The following is a 23,790-nucleotide window of genomic DNA, read 5'->3' on the forward strand; positions in this document are numbered from 1 at the left end:
ATTTATGTTGTCCATAGGCACCTGGGTATGAGGCCATCTGCTGGGGTATGGTCAACCTTTCACGGGGCCACACCTCTAAAGAAAACTGACTCACCCTTCTTCAGAAGCCATCAATTGGCAATAACTTCTCAAGTAGGGGAGCAGAGCCTTAGGAGCCCTGTAGGGGAGGGCCAGGAGCCTGGTTTTTTTCTTTATACCACATATTATATTATAATTTCCTCCCACCTATATGGGGAGTGTTGACTGGCTTGATCCTGTGCCTGTCTTGTCCAAGCAAACACAGCTGCTTTGAGCTCATGACTGCAATATTTCACAGCAGTTCTCTTCAACCTCCTGCTCTGCTCTTACAGACATGATAATTTCTCTCCCAGAATTTCAGAGGATGGCGCAGGAAACAAGGCTCTTTTGAGGCATGTCACTAGAGGAAGGAGATATGGGCTTTTTAAAGAAAAAAAAATCTTCCCTGTAATTGTCTCTTAAAGAAACATAAAATAGCCAAGGAAGGTGGTAGCTAACAGCGAGTGTGTTCTTTCCTATGCTATGCAAAAGGTTTCTGGGCCCATTTTCTGATTCTGCAGGCAGACAAAGTGATACACCATTTCCGATTGATCTTTCTAATGGCAGCAGGGTGATGTGTTGTGATAACACAGAATGTAGCATTGTGCTTCTCCCTGCTGTTCCTGATTCTCAATCATTAATGTAATATTGATTGGAGAAAATGTGCACTACAGGCTCAGTACTGCCTTTGCTATAGGCAGTAGGCTCTGGCTGCTCCAATCTCACTGTGAGAATCTGGCTCCAGTAGTTTTTAGGGATGGTTTTTTTCTTTATACCACATATTATATTATAATTTCTATGAGACTCCTAAAACTTTGTTTCAAAATTTTTAGAAAATTATTTATTTATTTACTTATGCATGTGTGCATGGATGTGTGTGTGCACATAACATGGTAGATACATGTGAAAGTCATAGTACAGCTTTTTGGGAGTCAGTTTTATCCTTGTACCTGCTTATCTACTTGGCCTTCATAGTGTTTTTCTTTAGCTGAGACGCCCCAAGATATTGTACTGGATCTTCCTTCACACCTAGTAAATTGCTTCAGCTGGCCCATCTACTTCATTTTTTTCCACAAGGACTTCTAGGTTTTATTTGCATTGACCTTTGTTTGAAATGAATCCAAATTCATTTGTAAGTTTCAGAGATTTCAAAGGGACTAAGCAGGGTAGAGAAAGTCCAGGTGGACAGACACTTTCCCCCAGTAAGCTGTGATTTTGTTACTACCAATGGTGTTTTGTTTACCATAACTCAAGTTGAAGTTATGTGCCTTTCATACTCTTGACTGAATCAGAAGGCACACTGGTGCCATTTGGTGTCAGTCACGTGTCAGATGGAGGTTGGATACTTAGCAACAAGCAATCTGGCATTTAGATCTGTCCCTGCAGTTAATACATGGTGGGGGACCCACTTCCTACCTCCCTAACCTAAGCCCTGAGATCTTGAGTCTAACATGATAGCAGGAGAGTCTCTGCAAGCTCTGAACTTCTTCTTTCTTTGACCTTCTAGATCAGACTTGTTGTAGAAGAGGGACTGAATCAGCTGCCATATAAAGAATGTATGGTGACCACTCCGACAGGTAACCAGGGCTTGTACTCGCAAATTTTCCTCATAAAAATTCTGAGCTAGACTGGGGTTAGAGGAGGGAAATGGAAGGAAGACATCCTCTGTAAAATCAGTGTGAAAAATCAGGAGTTTATGTATGACTGGGTTTTTTTTTTAACATCTTTAAAAACTAAGAGAGTTTTTGTTAAGAAATCTACATAGGTGACTTTTTGTTAATGGCTTGCTTGTCAATTCAAGTTAAAGGTTATTACATACTCTTCAGCATGCAGGTGTTGCTTCTGATGGCAGCCCATGGGGACCAGAGTTAAAAATTGCTGGCAGCTTATCTTCACCTCTGTGGGGAAGCTGCTGGCGCTAACAAATGCAGGAGGCTGGTTCAGCCTAGAAACTCCAGGTTAAGAAAAAGATGAGACGTGAAAGGGAAAAAGAAAGCTAAAAATGATAAGATTTGGAGAAAGTGCTTTGTTCTAATAAAAATAGCATACAGTCCCCCTGCCAGAGATTTGAAATTCAGATTTGCTTTTTTTTTTCCATAAATGATGGAAAACTCTTCTATTCAAGGGGTTGCGTATGAACAATTGAGGGCTGAGCTTGTTGCATCATAATTGACACAATTAAGAATGAGACCAAGTTTTGATAACTATTTCAGCCTCTTCTGCTTTTAAAGCAGAATGAAGGCTCATAGGAAGGGATGGAATGAGGAGGCTTTCTGCTGTGGCTCTCAATGGGACCCCAGTGTGAATTGATGGGGTATCTAGTATTCATGGACTGCAGTGATTCTCCTTTGAATTCAATTTGGAGGATGTGTATGTGAATATTGTGCTATAATAAGTCTTATTCCCACTTGAGGAACTCCTCCTCCCCCAATTATTCTCACAGGTTTCTTCTGAGGCATTAAGGAATAACTATGAAAAATTGTGACTCATTACTTTCACAGGAAACCCAAGGTGTTAAAGAATGTGTCTGGACAAAGGTAGCTCGGTACTCATCTGCTCTGAACCATGAGCACCTTATAGAATATGCATATTGTACCAATGATAAAGCATCTATTTTTCGTTTTATTTCTCAACAGGGCACAAGTATGAAGGAGTGAAATTTGAGAAAGGAAATTGTGGGGTCAGCATAATGAGAAGTGGTAGGTTTGCATGTGTATGATTTTGTTTCTTTGCATGCATAGAAACGGCTGCTGTTTTCTCAGAGAGAGGAGGGCTAGCTTGTCATAATTGCAACCTGCCTTCGCTTCAATCTCATCACCTGTGTTGCCTATCCTCATGGTGCCTTGGAGTCATGGCCTATGTGCTGCTAAATTGGGCTAAATGTAATTGCAGGCATCTTCCCTAGTGGCCTGCTCCCACGAGCAAGCCAGCTTTTTAAAAGACTCAGAGGAGGGTGGGAGGATGGGAGGACAGGATGCTGCTTGCTGTCTTGGGGAGAAGGGTTTGAAGACTGAAGGAATGTGGCATAAATTACATTCTTTCTGAAGAAGAACATTTGGATACCTGGCAGGATAAAATGTCTCCTCTGTTTTTAATCTGTGTGACAGGGAACTCTGCCAAAAGCTGGACTGAATGACTTATTTAATATTTGAAATTTTATATTCTATGACTGTGTGACTACATAGGCAAAAGTACCTAGCTGTCTTTAGTGCTAGCTATTTCCACTTGCTGGTCTTATACATTTTGTATTGGTGCTTTGAGTCCAACCAAACATCCTAACAACTTTTGTGTGATAAGAATGTGTACCCTGTTATACAGGACTGTTTTCTCCTCTGCAAACTGAACTCTCTCCCTCTCTCTCTCTCTCTTTTTTTTTTTCACAAGAGCTGGAAGCCCCACTTGTTTGTGCTGGAAACAGATGGATTTTTTTAAAAAACATATAAACATTGATTTTTCTCTAGCTCTGGTTGGGTTTGTGAACAATTGAACACTTCAATTACTAAAGGAGTTTTAGGCTCTGCTTTTACAGGAAGACAGCTCTTAAGCAATGACAACATTCTCAGGAGAGTGTTGTTCAACATTTGAGGTGGTTGAACATATGGATATGGTTTCTTCTCAGCACCTTCTCTGAGAGTACTTGGTCCTTGCACCTCTGTTGTGTACCAGATGATTCAGGGAGGTAAAGGCCAACTTGAGAAGGAATGTTTTTTGTTTGTTTGTTTTGTCTCTTGATGTTTTATGTTTTGCTTCTATGGTTTGAATCCAGAATCTTGTCTACATGTGTATAACTAACATACGCACACCATTACCATCAAACTTCATGCACAGCTTTGACGTAATTGTTTTTAGTCTTAAAACCTTTTTTTGTTTTGTTTTTGTAAAAAAAATAGTTTAGAAGAAGCTAGTTATATGTTTACACTAATGCTCTAATGTTTCCTCTTAAACTTAAATGTAAAGTTAATTTAAGAAAACATTAAGTAAATATCAGTACTAATAGAATTTCAAAGTAATGTTAAATCTTGAAGACGGCATGAGAACCATTCATCAAAGGAATTCAGACTCAGAAACAGCCTTGTATTTACAGGCTGGGGAGATATCTCAGTGGTTAAACCACCTGCCAATCAAGTATGAGGACTGAAGTTTAGTTAAGTGTGGCATAATGCCTGTAATTCCAGTACTCAGAAGGCACAGTCAGGGGATCCGTGGAGCAAGATGGCTAGCCAGATTAGTCACATCAACTGAGAAATCTTGGCTCAATAAGATGGAGAGTGATCGAGGCAGACTTTTGAAGTCAACTTTGAGCTTCCACGTGCATGCTCACAGCATGTGCACCTGCACATACATGTGTGCTCATGCACATGCAAACATCTCTACACACATTACGCACATAGACACATACAAAAATCTAGCTCGTATTTAAAAACCAATGGACTGGGGTTGGCTCTCTGGGGAAGGGAGAAAAACATGGTACTTTTCCACTATTAGCAATGAAACTTTTGTCACCGAAGTCATTGTTGAACTGAGTGATGAATCCTGGAGCCACCTTTGTGTAAAGGGAAATAAATCCTTTGGCCTGCAGCCCCCACTCTTTCAGGAATCTTTTATGTTTTTCTCAGATGAAAATGACAAATTTAGGTGGCTTGAAAAAATCTTTAAAAATAAGAGGGAAAGTGTCTCTGCTGCTGAAGAAGCAACCCAGTCAAGCCTTTATTTCTTCTGTAATCATGGAAGCACGAGAGCTCCATAGCTCTTAAGCAAGCAAGAAGCAGAGCTTATTGTGGCTTCATTGAGCAGCCTTTCATCTGCTTTTGCTGAGTTCCTACTGAGAATCAAATAGGAGCATAGTAGAAGAAAAAGGATGCTTCTGCCCCAATGGTCCTTTTGTAGTGATAGCAGTGAAACCCTCTGCTTTGGTCTGTTCTTGCATTTGCACTCTACCTTTACAACCCTGTTGTGCCTTTCATTTCCTTCTTTAAGGTGAGGCAATGGAACAAGGTTTGCGAGACTGCTGTCGATCCATACGGATTGGGAAGATCCTGATTCAGAGTGATGAGGAGACACAAAGGGCCAAAGTATATTATGCCAAGTTCCCCCCAGACATTCATCGCAGAAAAGTCCTTCTGATGTATCCAATTCTCAGTGAGTGCCTTGAGTTGCATTTGTAATTTTTTCTTAGAGTTTAAATTCAAGTTAGTGCCTACCTCCTACACACCCTTATATAAAAGGCAAAAACGGCTTCAAAATGTGTTTTCTCTGTTGGATTTGGAGTTGCCCTGGGCAGTTCACTGGGAAATTTTTATTGTATAATAAGGGAATATACATTAGTCAAACTTTGTTAGCTCCAAAGAACATCTGTCTTGAAACAAACACAGTGAAGCAAAGGACCTAATGAGGCAAAATATAGAGAACACAGAAAATATATTGGATCATGTCCTGTTTCTACCTTAATGAGCAGCAGTGATTTTCTCAAAGTTTTAACATCTCCACAGGAATATTTTTCTGGTATTCTGTTCTTTTTCATATCATGATCTCTCAGGAAGGTAAGCAGGGGTGATGGTGTTGAATTTGGTATCTCAAGCAATAAATAAGTTTAGGGCTTGTTGTTCATTTGATGTATGCTTATGTTGTGTCCATCATTAAAAATAATATTGACGGCTGCTGGGTGGAGCCTCTCAGAGGGCAACTTGCTCCTGTATGCAAGCATAACAGTGTAATATTAATATTGTCAGAGACTTGTGTTTGTCCATGGGATGGGTCTCAAGTTGGGACAGTTATTGGTTGGCCATTTTCTCAGTCTCTGCTCCATCCCCTGACCCTGCATTTCTTATAGAAAGGATAAATTTTGGGTTGAAAGTTTTGTGGGTAAGTTGGTGTCTCTTTTGCTCCATTGAAGTTCCTGCCTGACTACAAGAGGTGGCCTCTTTAGGTTTTATATCCTCAATGTAGTTAGTCACAGCTAAGGTCATCCCAATTGATTCATGGGGTGTCTCACTTATTTTAGGTCTCGAGATGCCCCAACCTCCTTACCCCCATCAGTTGCAGATTTCCATTCATTCTCACAGTCATCTAGCCATCTCTCCTGTCCCTACCCACACATGATCCTAACCACCCCATCCCCCTTCCTATCCCCTCTTCCACCTAGTTCCCTTCCTCCATCTACCTCTTATGACTACTGCATTGCTCCTTCTAAGTGAGATTCAAGCTTCCTGGCTTGTGCCTTCCTTCATGTTTAGCTTCTTTGGGTCTGTGGAGTACAGCGCAGATATCCTGTATTTTATGGCTAATAATCCACTTTTTAAAATATTTTTATTAGGTATTTTCCTCATTTACATTTCCTCATTACATTTCCAATGCTATCCCAAAAGTCTCCAATACCCTCCCCCCCACTCCCCTACCCACCTACTCCCACTTTTTGGCCCTGGCGTTCCCCTGTACTGGGGCATATAAAGTTTGCAAGTCCAATGGGCCTCTCTTTCCAGTGATGGCTGACTAGGCCATCTTTTGATACATATGCAGCTAGAGTCAAGAGCTCTGGGGTAAGTGAGTACATACCATGCATGTCCTTTTGGGACTGAGTTACCTCACTCAGGATGATATTCTCAAGTTCCATCCATTTACCTGCAAAATTCATTTTTTTAAAAATATTTTTTATTACATATTTTCCTCAATTACATTTCCAATGCTATCCCAAAAGTCCCCCATACCCCCCCACTTCCCTACCCACCCATTCCCATTTTTTGGCCCTGGCGTTCCCCTGTACTGGGGTATATACAGTTTTACCTGCAAAATTCATGATGTCTTGGATTTAATAGCTGAATAGTATTCCATTGTGTAGATGTGCCATGTTTTCTGTATCTATTCTTCAGTTGAGGGACATCTAGGTTGTTTCCAGTTTCTGGATATTATGAATAAAGCTGCTATGAACATAACTGAGCAAGTGTCTCTGTGAAAAAATAGGAGGAAGGATTGTGGCCCCTAAGGGGATAGGTACTCTATGGGAAGACCAACAGAATTAACTAACCTGAACCCTTGGGGTTCCCAGAGTTTGAAACACCAACTAAAGAACATACATGGGGTGGACCTAGGCCTCCCTGCATATATGTAGCAGATGTGTTTATAGCTTGGTCTTCATGTGGGTCTTGAACAACTGGAGCAGGAGTTATCCCAAAAGCTGTTGCCTGTACATGGGATATGTTCTACTAGCTGGGCTGCCTTGCCTCAGTGGGAGAGAAAGTACCTAACCTCACAGAGATTTGAAGGGCCAGGGTTGTGGGGATACCCAGGGGACCCCCCCACACCTGCTCAGAGGAGAAGAAGAGGGAGGATGAGGAAAGGATTGTGGGAGGGGGTGACTAGGAGGGGGGCAGTGAGTGGGATGTAAAGTGAATAAGTAAAAAATTAAATTAAAAATTCAGTATAACATTGGCAAAGAGCAAACACTTTCAAATGAAGTTTTCATTAAATATATCTTATGTTAATATTACTGTATTGCTGTTAATTCATGAATATTTCAGTATAGATGTCAACATTGCTAATAGGTTTGGTTACCTTTTTGTTTTAGGTACTGGAAATACTGTAATTGAAGCTGTAAAGGTTCTTATAGAACATGGTGTTCAACCCAGTGTTATTATCCTACTCAGTCTCTTCTCCACCCCACATGGTGAGTTTGTTTGCTTTTTTGTTTGTTTGCTTGTTGAGAAAGGGTTTCTCTGTGTTAACAGTCATGGCTGTCCTGGAACTTGCTCTGTAGATCAGGCTGGCCTGGAAATCACAGAGATCCACCTGCCTCTCCCTTGTGAGTGCTGGGATTAAAGGTGTGTACCACCCACCAGGAATCCCATGGTGAATTTAATCTGCAGCTATAACTTGGGCTCCAGATAGTCATGAGATGAGTAAATGTGTATCTCTCTAGGCTGTCATCCCAAGGAAAAATAGAGTTGTATGTCCATATTAAATCTAGTTTTGTTACTCATGACTTGTATTTGTTATCTCTAAACTTGATGATAATACTAAAGTCACAGAGGATGTGACAGTATGCATAAGACATATGCAGGCTCAATCCCAGAATGGAGGAAAGGAAGGTGGACATGGAGGAGCTATTGGCATTTGAGAGTCAGGTTTTAAATGGTTTGACCCCTGGAAGGACAACACACAAGAGGAAGAGAGAGAATGTAGACACATATGAAGTTGGATGGATAGGGTATGGAGAGGAGGTATGAAAGGGACCAAAATCTATTGTATGAAATTCTCAATGAATTAATATAAATATAAAGAAATATTGTAAAATGTTATTAGTAAGTTTAGAAATGACCAATACAAATTATAACACTAACAACCCAAAGCAAACTTGGCTTCAACATAAAACCAAATGACTTTGACCTCAATGTGAGTGACTAGGAAGATATACAATGCTATTTCAATTTTGGTTTCAAAATTTTGATTATGTTAGAGCATAATTCTAAATGATTTTCATTTTTAAGGTTTTTGGGGGGATCATTTTCTAAGCTTTCTTCAATGGTTTGTATTTGTTTCATAATTGCAGAAGGAGTAGATGGCTTCTCAAGTTAGACTTTCCCTCATTTTCAACTATCCCAGGTTTCAAGCAAAGTGGGAGAAGCCAGAGCATGTGCCTTAGAAAGGCTGTTCTCATTAGGCTGCTGTGCTGTAATTGTGGCCTATTAGACTACTTTGTTCTTTTGTAGCCTAAATGTACCCGTAATTTAAATACTAGTGGTGACAAAGGGTGATTTTCTTGATTGTCCATTGTATGTAGCACTGGTGACATGGAAAACATTAAGGTAATCCAGTAATTATCCACCTTTGGCAAAAGAAAAATAATCTCTTTAGTTGAAATTGTATTAATTGGAACAGTGTACCATTGTTTAGCATTAAAGCTGAAAAATCTACATGGTGTAGCAGTTTTCAAGGCAGCTTTTTGGTTTGGGGTGCCAGCCAGTCTAAACTCCCTGCCTGGCCCTGTCACCTAAAGCTAGAATCCGTCTGTCTAAACAACCAGCATTCTTTTATACAGCAAAACTACCTTCACACTTGTTTCCCATTACTGCACTTGGAAAACTCTCATTCCAGCGATTTTCCTTTGAGTAAGTGCCATATTACTTCATTCTAGCCAATGCTGCTATAACTGAATAATTTGATTTTAACACCATATTACTGAGTGGGCAGGAGCATGGTCTGAACTACTAGCAAAGCTTTTCAGATACCAGATATTATATAAAGAAATTAAGCATGTCTAACTCAGTATCCAAAGATGTTTCCTGGTTTTTTATCAGTATAAAATCTGAAGACAGTGATTATATAAGGTATAAATTCTAAGTAGCATTACCAAAATTTTGCAGTAATAACAATTATTTTTATTTTTTTTTTGAAGGTGCCAAATCAATCATTCAAGAATTTCCAGAGATCACAATTTTAACTACAGAAGTCCATCCTGTTGCACCTACACATTTTGGACAGAAATACTTTGGAACAGACTAAGTTCTTAAAGGAAAATGAAATACCTTACATAATATTATGGTTATAAATGGATTCCATATCTGTTTTTACTAATTTGTTTGAGAAAATATGTTAGGAATACCTTTTAACATTGGAAGTAGGTGTAGCAACAAGAAATATTGGAAGTTTATTTATTTGATTTGATCATTTCTTCACATGTGGTACCAAATTCAACAATGAAGCACAACCTCAGTGCTTAAAACCGATGGAAATTTTAATTGTATGCTAATAGAAGTCACTGACTCTTCAGTTAGTCCATGGAGACTGTAGAACTTAGGACCCCATCTCTTGGTTTGGAAGTTGCTTGTAGCTGCCAAGAAAACCCAAATGAGAGTTAGTTCTTTGGTACACTGCAGGTTTACACTGTCCTTACTGTGTTTTAGCTCTAGAGTGTTTCCCTGTATGTGGGTCTTGTCACCCTCTGTACTCTATATACTATATATATATACACATATACATATATATATATGTACATATATATATGTACACACACACACACACACACACACACACACACACACACACACACACACACACACACACACACATGCAGGTACCTTGAAGAAGAGAGAATGAGAGTATATCCCGGAATTTTATGTTGCCATTTATGTCCTCACTTAATTTGCAGGCCCAAGATGTCCGCTTAACTTGTCTGCTAAGCCGTTGTATTCCTCAAGGCTGGCTCATTTCCCCAAGTGGGAATTGAGGGAAGGTACTTACCAAGCTGTAACATGGTGACAAAGACGCAGGGTCTTTTCAGTAACTGAATCTGTAACATGAGTCTACAGAGACTAAACCACCGATGCCTGATGCTGACCCAAGAGAGCTCAATCAGCCTTCTACAAAGGAATTGGTGTAGATTTTTCTAAGATGTGGGGGAAAGTAGAGGCTTTGCTTTTCGTGGCCAATAAGGAAATCAAAACGGTTCTTTGGTTGTTGTTGTTTTTCAAGGTAGGGTTTCTCTGTGTTCCTCGGGCTGTCCTGGAACTCACTGTGTAGACCAGGTTGGCCTTGAACTCATAGAGATCCACCTGCTTCTGCCTCCCAAGTTCTGGGATTAAAGGCATGCAGCACAACACAATATGCAATACGGTTCTTTTTAATTTAGTTGTTTCTATTACTTGCTTTTGGTTTGGAACTTAGTTATTTTGCATGTCTTATGACTATACCTGTATTAAAGTAGAGAATACATAAAGTCTTTTAAAATATATAAGGTTTGTATGTGTTCATATTTAAGCTTCTGAAAGGAGAGGAAACAATTTTAGAATCAATCTTTGCACTTTTGAAATGTGCTTATAAAACCCAGATTCCTGTTTTACATGGATATTGTGGTGGCTGGGTGATTACTTGATTAATTACACTCTCATGGCCCTGCAGAGAGCTGCTGTGGGGCTCTGTTGAAAAGTATAAGAAAAAGTACATAGGAATTTCTTAGAACTGAAGCTGAAAAGGTCAGTGAAGCTCAAGGGAGGAAAGCAACCTGGAGGAAATTGACTGGACTTTACCTTATGGTTCTAGCCTACTAAACTTCACTGTACTGTTGTTGTTGTTGTTGTTTCTTTGAGGCAGAGCTTCTCTGTGTAGTCCTGGCTATCCTGAAACATGCTCTGAAGACCAGGCTGGCCTCCAACTCAGAGATCCACCAACCTCTGCCTTCCAAGTGCTAAGATTAAATGTGTGTGCCACCATGCCCAGCTACTTTGTTTTTGGTTGTGAGCCTAGCCTTCAATGGCTGAGCCATCTCTCCAGCCCTATTTTTGAAGACTATTATGTAATAAAATTAAAATTCATCAAACAGTTCCTTCCATAGTAGAATGTTGCCTTCAAGTTCTTCCTGAAATTTTTTTGAGATAGGGTCTCCTGGCTGGCTTGTAACACATAGACATCATCCTGCCTCTTGAGTGCTGGGATTAAAGTTGTGCTGAAAGTTATATTTATATTTGATATTAGGTGTCCTAAGAATGATGTGAGTGCAAATTCAGATATAACGGATCTGTTGACATTGTTATTGCACTGAATCAGTAGAAAAGACAATGGATGCTCACTAACATGGGTGTGGTAGGAGGATTTCAACTTTGAGGCTAGTGTAAGTAACTGAGTCAGATCTTGTCTCAAAAATTTTGTTTTGCCCACTAACCTAAGAATTGCTGTGACTCAATTGAATTGGTGCTTGTCTTGGCTGCAGTATTATCTTTGAATATGAGATAATTTCAAACTCCACTGTAGGGATAAAACCATATTTTAAGCAAACTCTTTTTTAAATTTTGAATCATGTCTTCGTACATAGGCTAGCTTTGAACTTGCTGTGTAGTCAACTCTGATCTTGAACTCCTGTTCTCACTGCCTCCACTGACTTCTGGTATGAAAGGCTTACCACCAGCATGCCAATTTAAAACAAATTATTTTTCTACCATTAGCCATTTAGATTCAAATGTCTGTTGCTTTTCAGCAATAAATGTGATTAAAAGTTAACTACATTTGATTCTCACATGGAAGCTTAGTATAAACAGTAGGAATTATTCAATAAGGTCATATTCCCTTCTGATGTTTGTACCCTACAACTCCTGCAGATATAACTCTGGTCTCTGAATTTTGGAATGCTTTAGCAAACAAATTCGTACTTGCAGGGCTAATCACTTGCAGGACTCTATTTTCTAAAGTCAACATAAGATTAACAGACTATTAAAAGTAAGATTGACTTTAGTGACATGAACTTCAGAGCAGTATAAATTGTGCAGGTTCTTTATTGAAAAATAGAAGCTAGAGCAAAATGATGTGCAAATAACACAAAGCTGTGATTCTCAAAGTATGGCATACATCATAATTATTCCCAATGATGTGCTACAGATTGCTGAACCCCAAATTTACAGTGTCTGATTTAATGTCTTGATTTCCAACATTGATTCTTTTTATAATGTAGGCCTTTGATGATATAAAACTTTCCATAAGGATTTAGCTGATTTTTGATATGTTTCCATTTTGATTTTCTTTTATATTTCTTCAACCCAGGGTCATTTAGAAGCATCAACCAACTGCAAATATTCACACCATTTTCCATATTTCTCTTTACTATTGTTTCCTAATTTAACTCCATGGAGGTCAGAGAATATGATTGTCATGATTTGAATTCTTTCAATTTGTGAGATTTTTTAGACAAAGGCTCTTGTCCATAAACTATTGTTATGTGGTAAGCCTCCTTCCTACCACTTGTTCTACTGATTATTAGGAGAAGGATATTGAAAACTCAGATTAAAAGTGTTGTATTTATTTCTTCTTTCAATTCTATGAAGGTTTTGCTTTGTGTATTTTGAAGCACTCTTGTTAGGTGTATACGCTGTTAGGGTGGCTGTAGTCTCTTGATGATATGACCTGTTAATACTCTTTGTGCTGAAATCCCAGATTTCTTTTGAGTCGATTTACTTTTAACATGGTTATGTTTTAATGTGAATTTATTATAGTCAGGTTTGGAGCTGTGTCTTGCTTTTTTTGATCCTTTTTTTTAATTAGATATTTTCTTCATTTACATTTCAAATGCTATCCCAAAAGTCCCCCATACCCTCCCCCCCCCACTCCCCTACCCACCCACTCCCACTTCTTGGCCCTGGAGTTCCCCTGTACTGGGGTATATAAAGTTTGCAATACCAAGGGGCCTCTCTTCCCATTGATGTGTCTTGCTTGTTAAAAAATCCATTTTGACAGTGTCAGCTTTTTGTTGCAGTGTTTAGATAATTTTTGTGTCATGTAATTATTGACATGATTGGTTTTAGATCTACCATATGGCTATTTCCTTCTATATTTACTTTTTTTTCATTTTCATCTTTTTGATTATTATTTATGATTCTATTTTATGTCTTCATGATGTTTGTGTCAGCTCTTTCCACTGAATCCTCCAGGATCTTGGCCCAAACTCTTTCTCTCTCTCTATTATATAGCTCTAGCTGTCCTGAAATTTACTGTGTAGACTAGGCTGCCCTTGAACTTGTAGTGCCAGGACTAAAGGCATGTACCACCAACTTGGCCAGCCTAGTCTCCCTTAAAGGAAGACTTCTGTATTTTTCTGAGCATTTACATTTAATATAGCAGTTGTACAACAGACAAATTATAGAAATAATAGCATGAGTATATCTGACGTTTGGAGGATTCTATGCAAAATATAGACTTGAAGCAGTTAATCATTTATAAAGCCATTATATACATCTCAAATATTTTATATTAATCTGATTATTTTCCCTTTGTCTACCATTATTTGACCATTATGACAAGCTCATATGGGACTGATTATCATATTAATTTGTTAACTTCATCTAGCTTCTCATATCAGTCATTTTCCTTTGATATCACATCTCAAAGAAGCGTAAATAAAGTTGCTCAATACATATAATTATCAGTGCATTATTTGACCTGTTTAATATACTTGAATTTTACCAGCATTTCTAACCTTCCACCATATCACACAAATACTGCATGGTTAGTTTATTCTACAGGTCACTCAGATAACCATTATACTTTGCCCCCATATAATTGGCTCTTGACCAAGTGCCAGATATTGTTTAGGGAAAGGTGATGTTATAGTTGAGCAAGATTTGTTTATTTCCAGGTTTCAAATCAATATTTTAGTTTATTCGAGCTGTTGTAAAAATACCAGTGTAGGTGTTTTGTTTTGTTTTGTTTTGTTGTTTCTCTGTGTAACAGTCCTGGCTGTTGTGGAACTAGTTTAGTAGACCAGGCTGTCCTCAAACTTAGAGAGATCTGCCTGCCTCTACCTCCTGGGTGCTGGGATTAAGGACATAGACCACCACTCCTGGCAGGACTGGTTCTTATGGCAAATCTAAGCATGTAGTTTAGAATTATTTCTACGTCTGCTGTAAAATCAAGTACAACTTCCTTTGCTCTGTTCTTGGCATGAGGGCAGGCAGTGCATATTAGTGTAAGCTGGTTTTGCCTTCAGAGAATTTGAAGTTTGGAGGCTGAGTTTGGAGGTTTAAAGGAATTCTGCAAGTGTTGATGTGCCATTGTCTATCTCGAAGGGCTATTGATTCATATCTGGGGCAGGCTCCAACTGTTTTAAATTGGTTTAAAGACCCTATTTGTTCATGGCTTTGCCCGACTGTGAGTACTAACACTCTCCAGCTTTATTCAAGGAATCTGCCTGTCCCAGGTTGCTAAAGCCTTACCAGGCTGATTCCTGTCTTCTGGAAGAGTGATCTTTCTACTGATTTAATCTACTTAAATTACCATTTTCTTCTGAATGTCATTCATTAAAAGGAAATCTCTTTTGCTCTAGCAGTCACACTACTGAGTATGTAAGCAGAGAGAATGAAATTACCATGCTGAAGAGACATCTGCACTCCTGAGTTCATTGAAGCAGTATTTTCATTAATTAAAAACTAGAAACAGCCAAAGTGTACATCACATGATAAATGTATAAAGAGAGGATGGTGCATTTATATGATAGGTTACTACTCTGCCATACAAAGGAATGAAATCCTGTCTTTTGTGACACAATCAGATGTAACTGGAGATTATGTTAAGTGAGTGAAACAAGCCAGTCACAGATTACACCATATGATTTCTGCTCATGTAGAATCCAGTGAAAAATGATCTCATACAAGTTGTTACCAAAAGCTGTGGGGGAGATGCCCAAATGGGAAAAGGTTGAACAAGGGTCACTAAGTTACAGTTACTTAGAAGAAAGTTCTGCTGTGCTATTACATACTTGTGTGTCTGTAGATCATCATTAATGTACTATACATGAAAATTAGAAGAAAATATTTTGTTAAGTTTTTACTATGAAGAAGTGATAATGAGGAAAGAGATAAACATGATTTAAATATTATACAATATGTACATGTACTGAAATATATGATATCTCATTAATATGTACAAAGTTTCTTTTTATGGCTCACTTAAAATAAATTAAAATAAATTAAAAATAATAACTGACTTTATTTTTCTTCTTTCTTTGACTTCTTTTTGTAATGGGATATTTTATTTGTTTAAATTTCAAATGTTATCCCCTTTCCTGGTTTCCCCTCTGCAGCCCCCATCCCATCACTCCTTACCCTGCTTCTATGAGGGTACTCCCTCACCCACCCATTCACCCACTCCTGCCTCAATGCCCAGGCATTACCCTACACTGGGGTATCAAGCCTTCACAGGACCAAGGGCCTCCCCTCCCATTGATACCAGATAAGGCCCCTTCAGCTCCTTCAGTCATTCTCCTAACTCCTCCATTGGGGTCCCTGTGCTCAGTCTGATTGTTGGCTGCGAGCATCCACATGTGTATTGGTCAGGATCTGGCAGAGTCTCTCAGGAGACAGCTGTATCAGGCTCCTGTCACCAAGCACTTCTTGGCATCAGAAGTAGTGTCTGGGTTTGGTGTCTGCATGTGGAATGGATCCCCAGGTGGGGCAATCTCGGGATGGTCTTTCCTTCAGTCTGTTCCACTCTTTGTCCTTGTATTTCCTTTAGACAGGAGTAATTTTGGGTAAAAACTTTGTAGATAGGTGGGTGGCCCCATCCCTCAACCAGGGTGCCATGTCTAACCTCTGGATATGATCTCAACAGGTTCTTCCTCCCCATTTTGGGATATTTCAGCTAATGTCATTACTGTGGGGTCCTGAAAGGCTCTTGCTTTCCTGGCATCTGGGACTTTCTGGTTGCTACCCCCAGTTCCCCATCCCCCATTGCTACACACCTCTGTTCAATTTCCTGACCCTCTGTACATTTCCTCCATCTCCTCCCATACCTGCATCTTCCCCTTTTTCTCCTTCCCCACCTCTCTTCCTTCCAAGTCCCTCCACAATCTACTTCCCTTGATTATATTGTTCCCTCTTCTAAACAGGACTGAAACATCCACTCTTTGGTCTTCTTTCCTCTTGAGCTTCATGTGGTCTATGAGTTGTATTGTGGGTATTCTATACTCTTTGCCTAATATCCACTTATTAGTGAGTTCATACCATATATGTTCTTTTGTGACTGAGTTACCTCACTCAGGATATTTTCTAAATCCATCCATTTGCCTGCAAATTTCATGAAGTCGTTTTTAGTAGCAGAATAGTACTTTGTTGTGTAAATGTGCCACGTTTTCTGTATCAATTCCTCTGCTGAGGGACATCTGGGCTCTTTCCAGCTTCTAGCTATTATAAATATGGCTGCTATGAACATAGTGGAGCATGTGTCCTTGTTATATGTTGGAACATTTTTTGGGTATAGGCCCAGGAATAGTATAGCTGGGTCCTCAGGTAGTACTATGTCCAATTTTCTGAGGAACCGCCAGACTGATTTCCAGAGTGGTTGTATCAGTTTGCAATCCCACCAGCAGTGGAGGAGTGTTCCTCTTTCTCCACATCCTCGCCAGCATCTGCTGTCACCTGAATTTTACATCTTAGCCATTCTGATTGGTATGAGGTACAATCTCAGGGTCGTTTTGATTTCCATTTCCCTGATGACTAAGGATGTTGAATATTTTTAGGTGCTTCTAAGGAATAATGATTGTTGCTATCTATAATTTTTGTTGTTTGAGGTAGAATTATATTTCTATGGCTATCTTCTTTTGGTTTTGTTGAAAGAAAATTAGTTTCTTGCCTTTTCTAGAGTGTACTTTCCATCTTTGTGTTGGAGTTTTCCATCAATTATCCTTTGTAGGGCTGGATTTGTGGAAAGATATTGTGTAAATTTGATTTTGCCATGGAATATCTTGGTTTCCCCATCTATGGTAATTGAGAGTTTTGCTGGATATACTAAATTGGGATGGCATTTGTGTTCTCTAAGGGTCAGGATGGCATCTGTCCAGGATCTTCTGGCATTCATAGTCTCTGGTGAGAAGTCTGGTGTCATTCTGATTGGTCAGCCTTTATATGTTATTTGACCTTTTCCCCTTACTGCTTTTTAATATTCTTACTTGTTTTGTGTATTTTGTGTTTTAAATATTAATATGATGGGAGGAATTTCTTTTCTGGTCTAATCTATTTGGAGTTTTGTAGGTTTCTTGTATGTTTATGGGCATCTCTTTCTTTAGGTTAGAGAAGTTTTTTTCTATAATTTTGTTGAAGATATTTACTGGCCCTTTAAGTTGAAAATCTTCATTCTCATCTACTCCTATTATCCGTAGGTTTGGTCTTCTCAATGTGTCCTAGATTTCCTGGATGTTTTGGGTTAGGAGCTTTATGCATTTTGCATTTCCTTTAATTATCCTGTCAATGTTTTCTATGGTATCTTCTGCACTTGAGATTCTCTCTCTATCTCTTGTTGCTTGTTGCTTGCTTGTGTCTTTGACTCCTGATCTCTTTCCTAGGTTTTCTAGGTTGTCTCCCTTGGTGATTTCTTTATTGTTTCTATTTCCATTTTTAGATCCTGGATGGTTTTGTTCAATTACTTCACCTGTTTGGTTGTGTTTTCCTGTAATTCTTTAAGGGATTTTTGTGTTTCCTCTTTAAGGGCTTCTATCTGTTCTCCTGTGGTCTCCTGTATTTCTTTAAGGGAGTTATTTATGTCCTTTTTAAAGTCCTGTCATCATCATTAGATGTGATTTTAAATCAGAGTCTTGCATTTCTGGTGTATTGGGGTATCCAGGGCTAGCTGTGGTGGGAAAGCTGGGTTCTGATGATTCCAAGTAGCCTTGGTTTCTGTTGCTTATGTTCTTGCCCTTGCATCTCGCCATCTGCTTATCTCTGGTGTTAGCTGGTCTTGCTGACTCTGACTGTGGCTTGTTCCTCCTGCAAGCCTATGTGTCAGTTCCGCTGGGAGACCAGTTCTCTCAGGGAGGAATTTGGGTATTGTGAACTTTGGCACAGGGTCAGCTCCACGGTACAGACAGAAACTAGAAGGATCCTGACCCTGGCTCTTCCTTGGTACCTGTGTCATGATGACTCTGGACAAGTCCCTCTTGGGGCAGGAATTTGAGCAGAAGTGGTGGTCTTACCTGTGCTCACAGGTGTGACCACACTCCTGGGAGGCTAGCTCTTTCCGGTGGTTTTTTGGGTATGTAGCACTGTGGCACAGGATCAGCTCCAGGCCCAGATGGAAACTGGAAGGTTCCTGTCCCAGGCTGCTCCTCAGTTCCTGTGTCCTGAGGGCTCTAGACAGGTCCCTTGGTGCAGAAGTGGTGGTCTTACCTGTGCTCTCAGTTGTGTCAGCTCTCCTGGGAGACCAGCTCTCTCCCAGCAGGATTTGGGTATCAAGAGCTTGGCACGGGGTCAGCTCTGGGCACAGATGGAAACTGGAAGCTCATTTCTTTCTATCTTTTATTACTTTTTTGAAAATTAACTTCTGTTTTTGAAAATTTAGTGTTCTCTCTTCTTTCTTTCTTTCTTTCTTTCTTTCTTTCTTTCTTTCTTTCTTTCTTTCTTTCTTTTTTTTTTTTTGAGAAAAAGTCTTACTCTCGAGCCCAAGCTGTTCTTATACTCACTATATAGCCTAATCTGACCAAGCCATCACACCTGGCTGTTTGACTTTTCAAACTGGTACTTATTTCTCACATAGCTCTCTTTTGTTCTGTTTAATCCACCAGGCATGTTGCTGCTATTGCAATTGCTTTGTCACAATTAGCAAACATGTTTTGTACCAGAAAATGTTGGGTCTTTCTACTAAGATTATGTGGATGCTTGTCATGCTTAGAAATAATTTGTTCTCTCTTTTCCTTTTGATGCACCACCCAAGATCCTCTTGTTCATGGGCAACCACTTCCCAGACTGGTGCATTTTAAGAATAAGCAATATTTAGAGTCTCTCTTCTTCCAAGCCATCCCTGATGCCAAGATCTGCATGTTTGAATTTGGACAGAAGAAGGCACGAGTGTTTGAATTCTTCCTTTGTGTCCACATGGTGTCAAATAATTATGAGCAACTCTTCTCTGAAGGCCTAGAAGGCCACCTGTACTTACACCAACAAGTGCACAGTAAAGCATTGTGATAAGGGTGGCTTTCATAGCCAAATGAAGCTCTACCTTTTCTTTGTCATCTGCATCAACAAGATGTCCTGTACTGGGGCTGACGGGCTCCATATACCTAGGCTTAGGCCTCAGGGAAGCTCCAGGGCACATTGGCTAAATTATCATGTACATCTGCATCAAACTGAAGAATAAGGAACGCGTGATTGAGGCTGTGTAGTGCCAAGCTCGAGTTCCCAGGATCCAGAAGACCTACATCTCAAAGAAGCAAGCCTTCACTAAATTTAATCAGATGGATTTAAAGGCATAGTAGCTGAGAAGCGGCTCATTTCTGATGGCTGTAAGGTCAAATATATTCACATTCCAGGTCCCCTGGACAGGTGAGAGGACCTGCACTCCTAGGGATTTCCACAGTGCTCTCTTTACCACACAAATCATGTTCAGTAGTAAATCTCACATCCAGTCAAAACCAAAAGAAATAATTTATTCTGTATAAGCCATAAAGACCTCATCTCACTTTTTTTTGCCTCAAGGTAGTCATTGCCCATGGGAATTTGAACCCAGCAATAAGACCTTTTACTTAGTCCCATCATTAACACATTGTCTCTGTCTTTTTAAGGATTTATTGTATTTTTAATTTTGCACACACGTGCTTTTATGTGGGAGTATGTGCACATGAGTGTGTAGGCCCATGGAGTCCAGAAGAAGGCTTCAGATCCTCTGGAGCCGGCAAGAGTCAGATGTGAGCTGTCCAGTGTTGGTGCTGGGAACTGAACTTGGGTCTCTTTCAAGAACAGTCCATGCTCTTATTCATGGAGCCATCTCTTTCGTCCCTAACTTTGTTTTAATAACTTTGCATCTTCAGAAACAAGGGTGATTTGCATTTATACACAGAACACTTTGTCATCGTAGGCAGTGACTACATTCATAATAGCTAACCACCTAAGTGGTGATCAAAAGTTGATAGTTGCTCAGTTATCAATCTATCCATTGTATATTGCATAGTTTGATAATCAGACAGGGAATAATTCCTGGAAGTTTATTCCCAAACGATAACCTTTGCACTAGGCATAACCAGGAAAAAAAAGTGTTGGAGGTGCCAAGTATAAAGCTTAGGGCCTCATAACATGGTAGGTTAGTGATCTACCAAGTTAGAACCCTACCCCTATAACCTGTATTTTTAAGAATAAAAACACACTGGTTTATTTCTAGGGCTCCATTATAACTGTTAATGGTTTGAATTTAAAATGTACTTTATAAGGTCAATTTAAAAATGAACTTATTTTTAAAATTTTCATGCAAGTAAGTGCTATATGTTGAGAATATATACCCACCCATGTCCCTCATCTCTTTGCCCACCCATCTGCCTGTTAGACATTTCCATTCCTGTTTTCCTATCAAACATGCTTTTACATGCTTGTGTTTTGAAACTTGTCCCCCAGGTGGTAGTGCTCCTTTGAGTGGGCACTGAAGCTTTAGGAGCAGGGATGGGGGTCTAGCTAGTGATAATAGGTTTCTAGGGGCAGGCCTTTCAAGATTATATATATATAGGTTAGCTCCTAGTTGCCACTGCTTTCTGCTTTTCTGATCTGTTGTGATGTGAGGGACCTCTACAACATACTCCTATAGCCACAGATTCTGCCATATCTTATTACAATGAACGGCTGGGGACTGAATCCAGAGCCTTGCCACATAGTGGGCTACTGATCTAGTCCTGAGCTGCAGCTTCAGCCCTATGATTGGTTATAACCTACATAGCCTCACCTTAGGAAGGAACATCAATTCATTGACTGCTGACTCTCAGGGTCAGTAGTAGCAGCCTGAGTCTAGCAAGAGGTTTCCATTCAGTCAATACTACTCACCTGTATAGAGTTGCACAGACCTAGATTCACTGGGCTATCAGTTTTGGTTAATTCAAATTTTGCAGGACAGAATGAAATTATAACTTATCCCATTAAGTCCTTATAAATTCAGGCATAAAAGTTTAATGGTGTAGGTACAGTACTTCCTCCTCCATTCCAGAGGGATCAATTGTAAGGCTTCTATGAACTCCTAAAAACTAGGATAATACCAACCCACAAATTCAATTCCCTTTTCTATCTTAGCCAAGCACTTGTCATACTGTGCCCATAGTTTTTGTAGTTTCAGGCGTGACAGCAAAACTAACACAAATTTCTTTTTCCTTCTTTGCAGTTTCATGGGTAGAGACTCATTCTTACTACAGATCTTAGCAGTTTTTAAATGCTTCCTTGTTTTTGTTTCCTTAAGTCCAGAACTTTCATCTCTTCACTTAAAAGTGCTTTATTCCTTTTCTTTGGCATATCCAAAATGAAAGTATCACTACTTTAGAACTTGAGGACTAAGTAAAATAAGGGTTAACCAAAACTGAACACTGTGATACTGAAATCTGATCTGATCATGAGAATACCTACTAAGTGACTAAATGGGTGGATAGTATATGCAGCATGGAAACACTGAACAAAGCAAGGACTCACATCTTGAGAAGGCAGAGCAAAACAGCATGAGTTTTTCACACTATTCATAACTGTACATTTCAATTCTTCTTTCTTTGTGTCTATGTCTATGGTGCTAAGAATTGAACACAGTGTCCTGTGTATTCTAGGTGAACTATTTACTACTGGCCCATAGTTCAGAACAAAGAAAAAGGTTTGTCTATGGACTCTCAATTTTACTTCATTACACTATATATCTATCATTATGCTCATTTTGATTCCTGAGGCTTTGTAGGACATCCTGGTATCAGAAAACGAATCCTCTTATTTTCCTATTCTTTCTCTTCATTGTTTGGCTATTTGGAGTTCCTTGTGATTAGTTATGAATCTGAGGACTAAAATGAGGCATTGGGATTTTGATAGAGATTACAACGAAACCATAGGTCATTTTGGGTAATAGTGACATCTTACTATGAAGTTTTCTAATCTATGACCATGGAATGCCTTTTCATTTACATATCTTCTTTATATTAATGCTTTGTGATTTCCAGGCTATAGGCTTTTGTCTCCTTGGTTAAGTTTATTTCTAAATATCGAAATCTTTTTATGGTATTATAAATGGATTTTTTCTTAATTTCCTTTTGAGCTTGTTCATTGCTAGAGTGTAAAAATGCCACCATCATGTGTGTTGATCTTATATTCTGAAACTTCGCTGAATTCATTTACTAATTTTAATTTTTAGTGTATATTCGTTAGGATTCTTCCATATATAAGGTCATGTCATCAACACACAGGGACCGTTTTCTCTTCCTTTCCAGTTTGGATGGTTCTTCTTTCTCCAAGTGTCTAGAACTCCATGCCCATGTTGAATAAAAGTATGGAAGCAATATTATTTATTGTAATTGTCTTAGGGAAAATAATTTTGTATGACATGTATCACCAATGGTGATTGGGTATAATTATAAAATTTACCTCTTTGTTTCAATTAACATTCATCTTTATTTTTTTAAAATAATTTTTGCTGGGTTGTGGTGGCACACACCTATAATCCCAGCACTCGGGAGGCAGAGGCAGGTGAATCTCTGAGTTTGAAGCCATCCTGGTCTACAGAGTGAGTTCCAGGACAGCCAGGGCTACACAGAGAAACCTGGTCTCTAAAAACCAAAAAAAAAAAAAAATTCTTTTTACATGTATGAGCTTTACCTACATGTATGTATGTGTACTATGTTATGTGTATTTCTGGTGTCCAGGGAGTCCAGAAGAGGGTATCAGATCTCCTGGGCTGCCTTGTGGGTGCTAGGAACTAAACCCAATTCCTGTACAAGAGTACCAAGTGCTTTTAACCATAGATCCATGTCTCTAGTCCCTCAACATTTAAAAAATATATTTGGCCCATGGCTTATTTATTTTTTATTTTCAAACTCCTTTTATCTTTAAACCTCTATATAGTTTATATAATTATAAAGTGTGTATATCCTTATATACTTTTATGGAGCATAATGTAAATGTCTCTGTTTTCCAACGGTTTTAGAACATCTGTGAACGAGTCCTTAGACCTTTAAAGGGCTGTGACCCACAGCTTGAGAACCACTGCCTTATGGGACCATTTTCTAATAGTACAGTTTAGTTACTTCAATTATTTTTATTATTCTTTTAGTTACTTTCTTACTGGTTAACACTTATATTTCTTAACTAATAATAAATTCATGATCAGTTGTAAATGTCATAAATTGAAAGTAAATTTACATTATCTAAGCTACCAAACACCGTAGCTTAACAACACTGTGCACTGTAGAGTATAGTTCGTTCACTTTCATGACCATGTGGTTAATGGCAGCTGTGGCTCATTGCCACTGCCCAACATAGCAAGGGGATATTA

The 23,790-nt window shown here is 39.1% G+C and overlaps 1 protein-coding gene and 1 pseudogene across 1 annotated transcript in view; both read left to right on the forward strand.

The window, feature by feature from the left end:
* Positions 1 to 15,513, forward strand: part of Uprt (uracil phosphoribosyltransferase) — a 29,421-nt gene extending 13,908 nt beyond the window's left edge. The window contains exons 3-7 of the mRNA NM_001081189.3: positions 1,565 to 1,634; positions 2,694 to 2,756; positions 5,035 to 5,196; positions 7,619 to 7,717; positions 9,446 to 15,513. Of these exons, the coding sequence (NP_001074658.1) occupies positions 1,565 to 1,634; positions 2,694 to 2,756; positions 5,035 to 5,196; positions 7,619 to 7,717; positions 9,446 to 9,552 (501 nt within the window). The 3' untranslated portion in view covers positions 9,553 to 15,513. The remainder of the gene's footprint in view (positions 1 to 1,564; positions 1,635 to 2,693; positions 2,757 to 5,034; positions 5,197 to 7,618; positions 7,718 to 9,445) is intronic.
* Gm17963 (predicted gene, 17963) lies at positions 19,275 to 19,857 on the forward strand (annotated as a pseudogene).

The sequence above is a fragment of the Mus musculus genome, chromosome X (genome assembly GCF_000001635.26).
Source record: "Mus musculus strain C57BL/6J chromosome X, GRCm38.p6 C57BL/6J".
Lineage (NCBI taxonomy): Eukaryota > Metazoa > Chordata > Mammalia > Rodentia > Muridae > Mus > Mus musculus.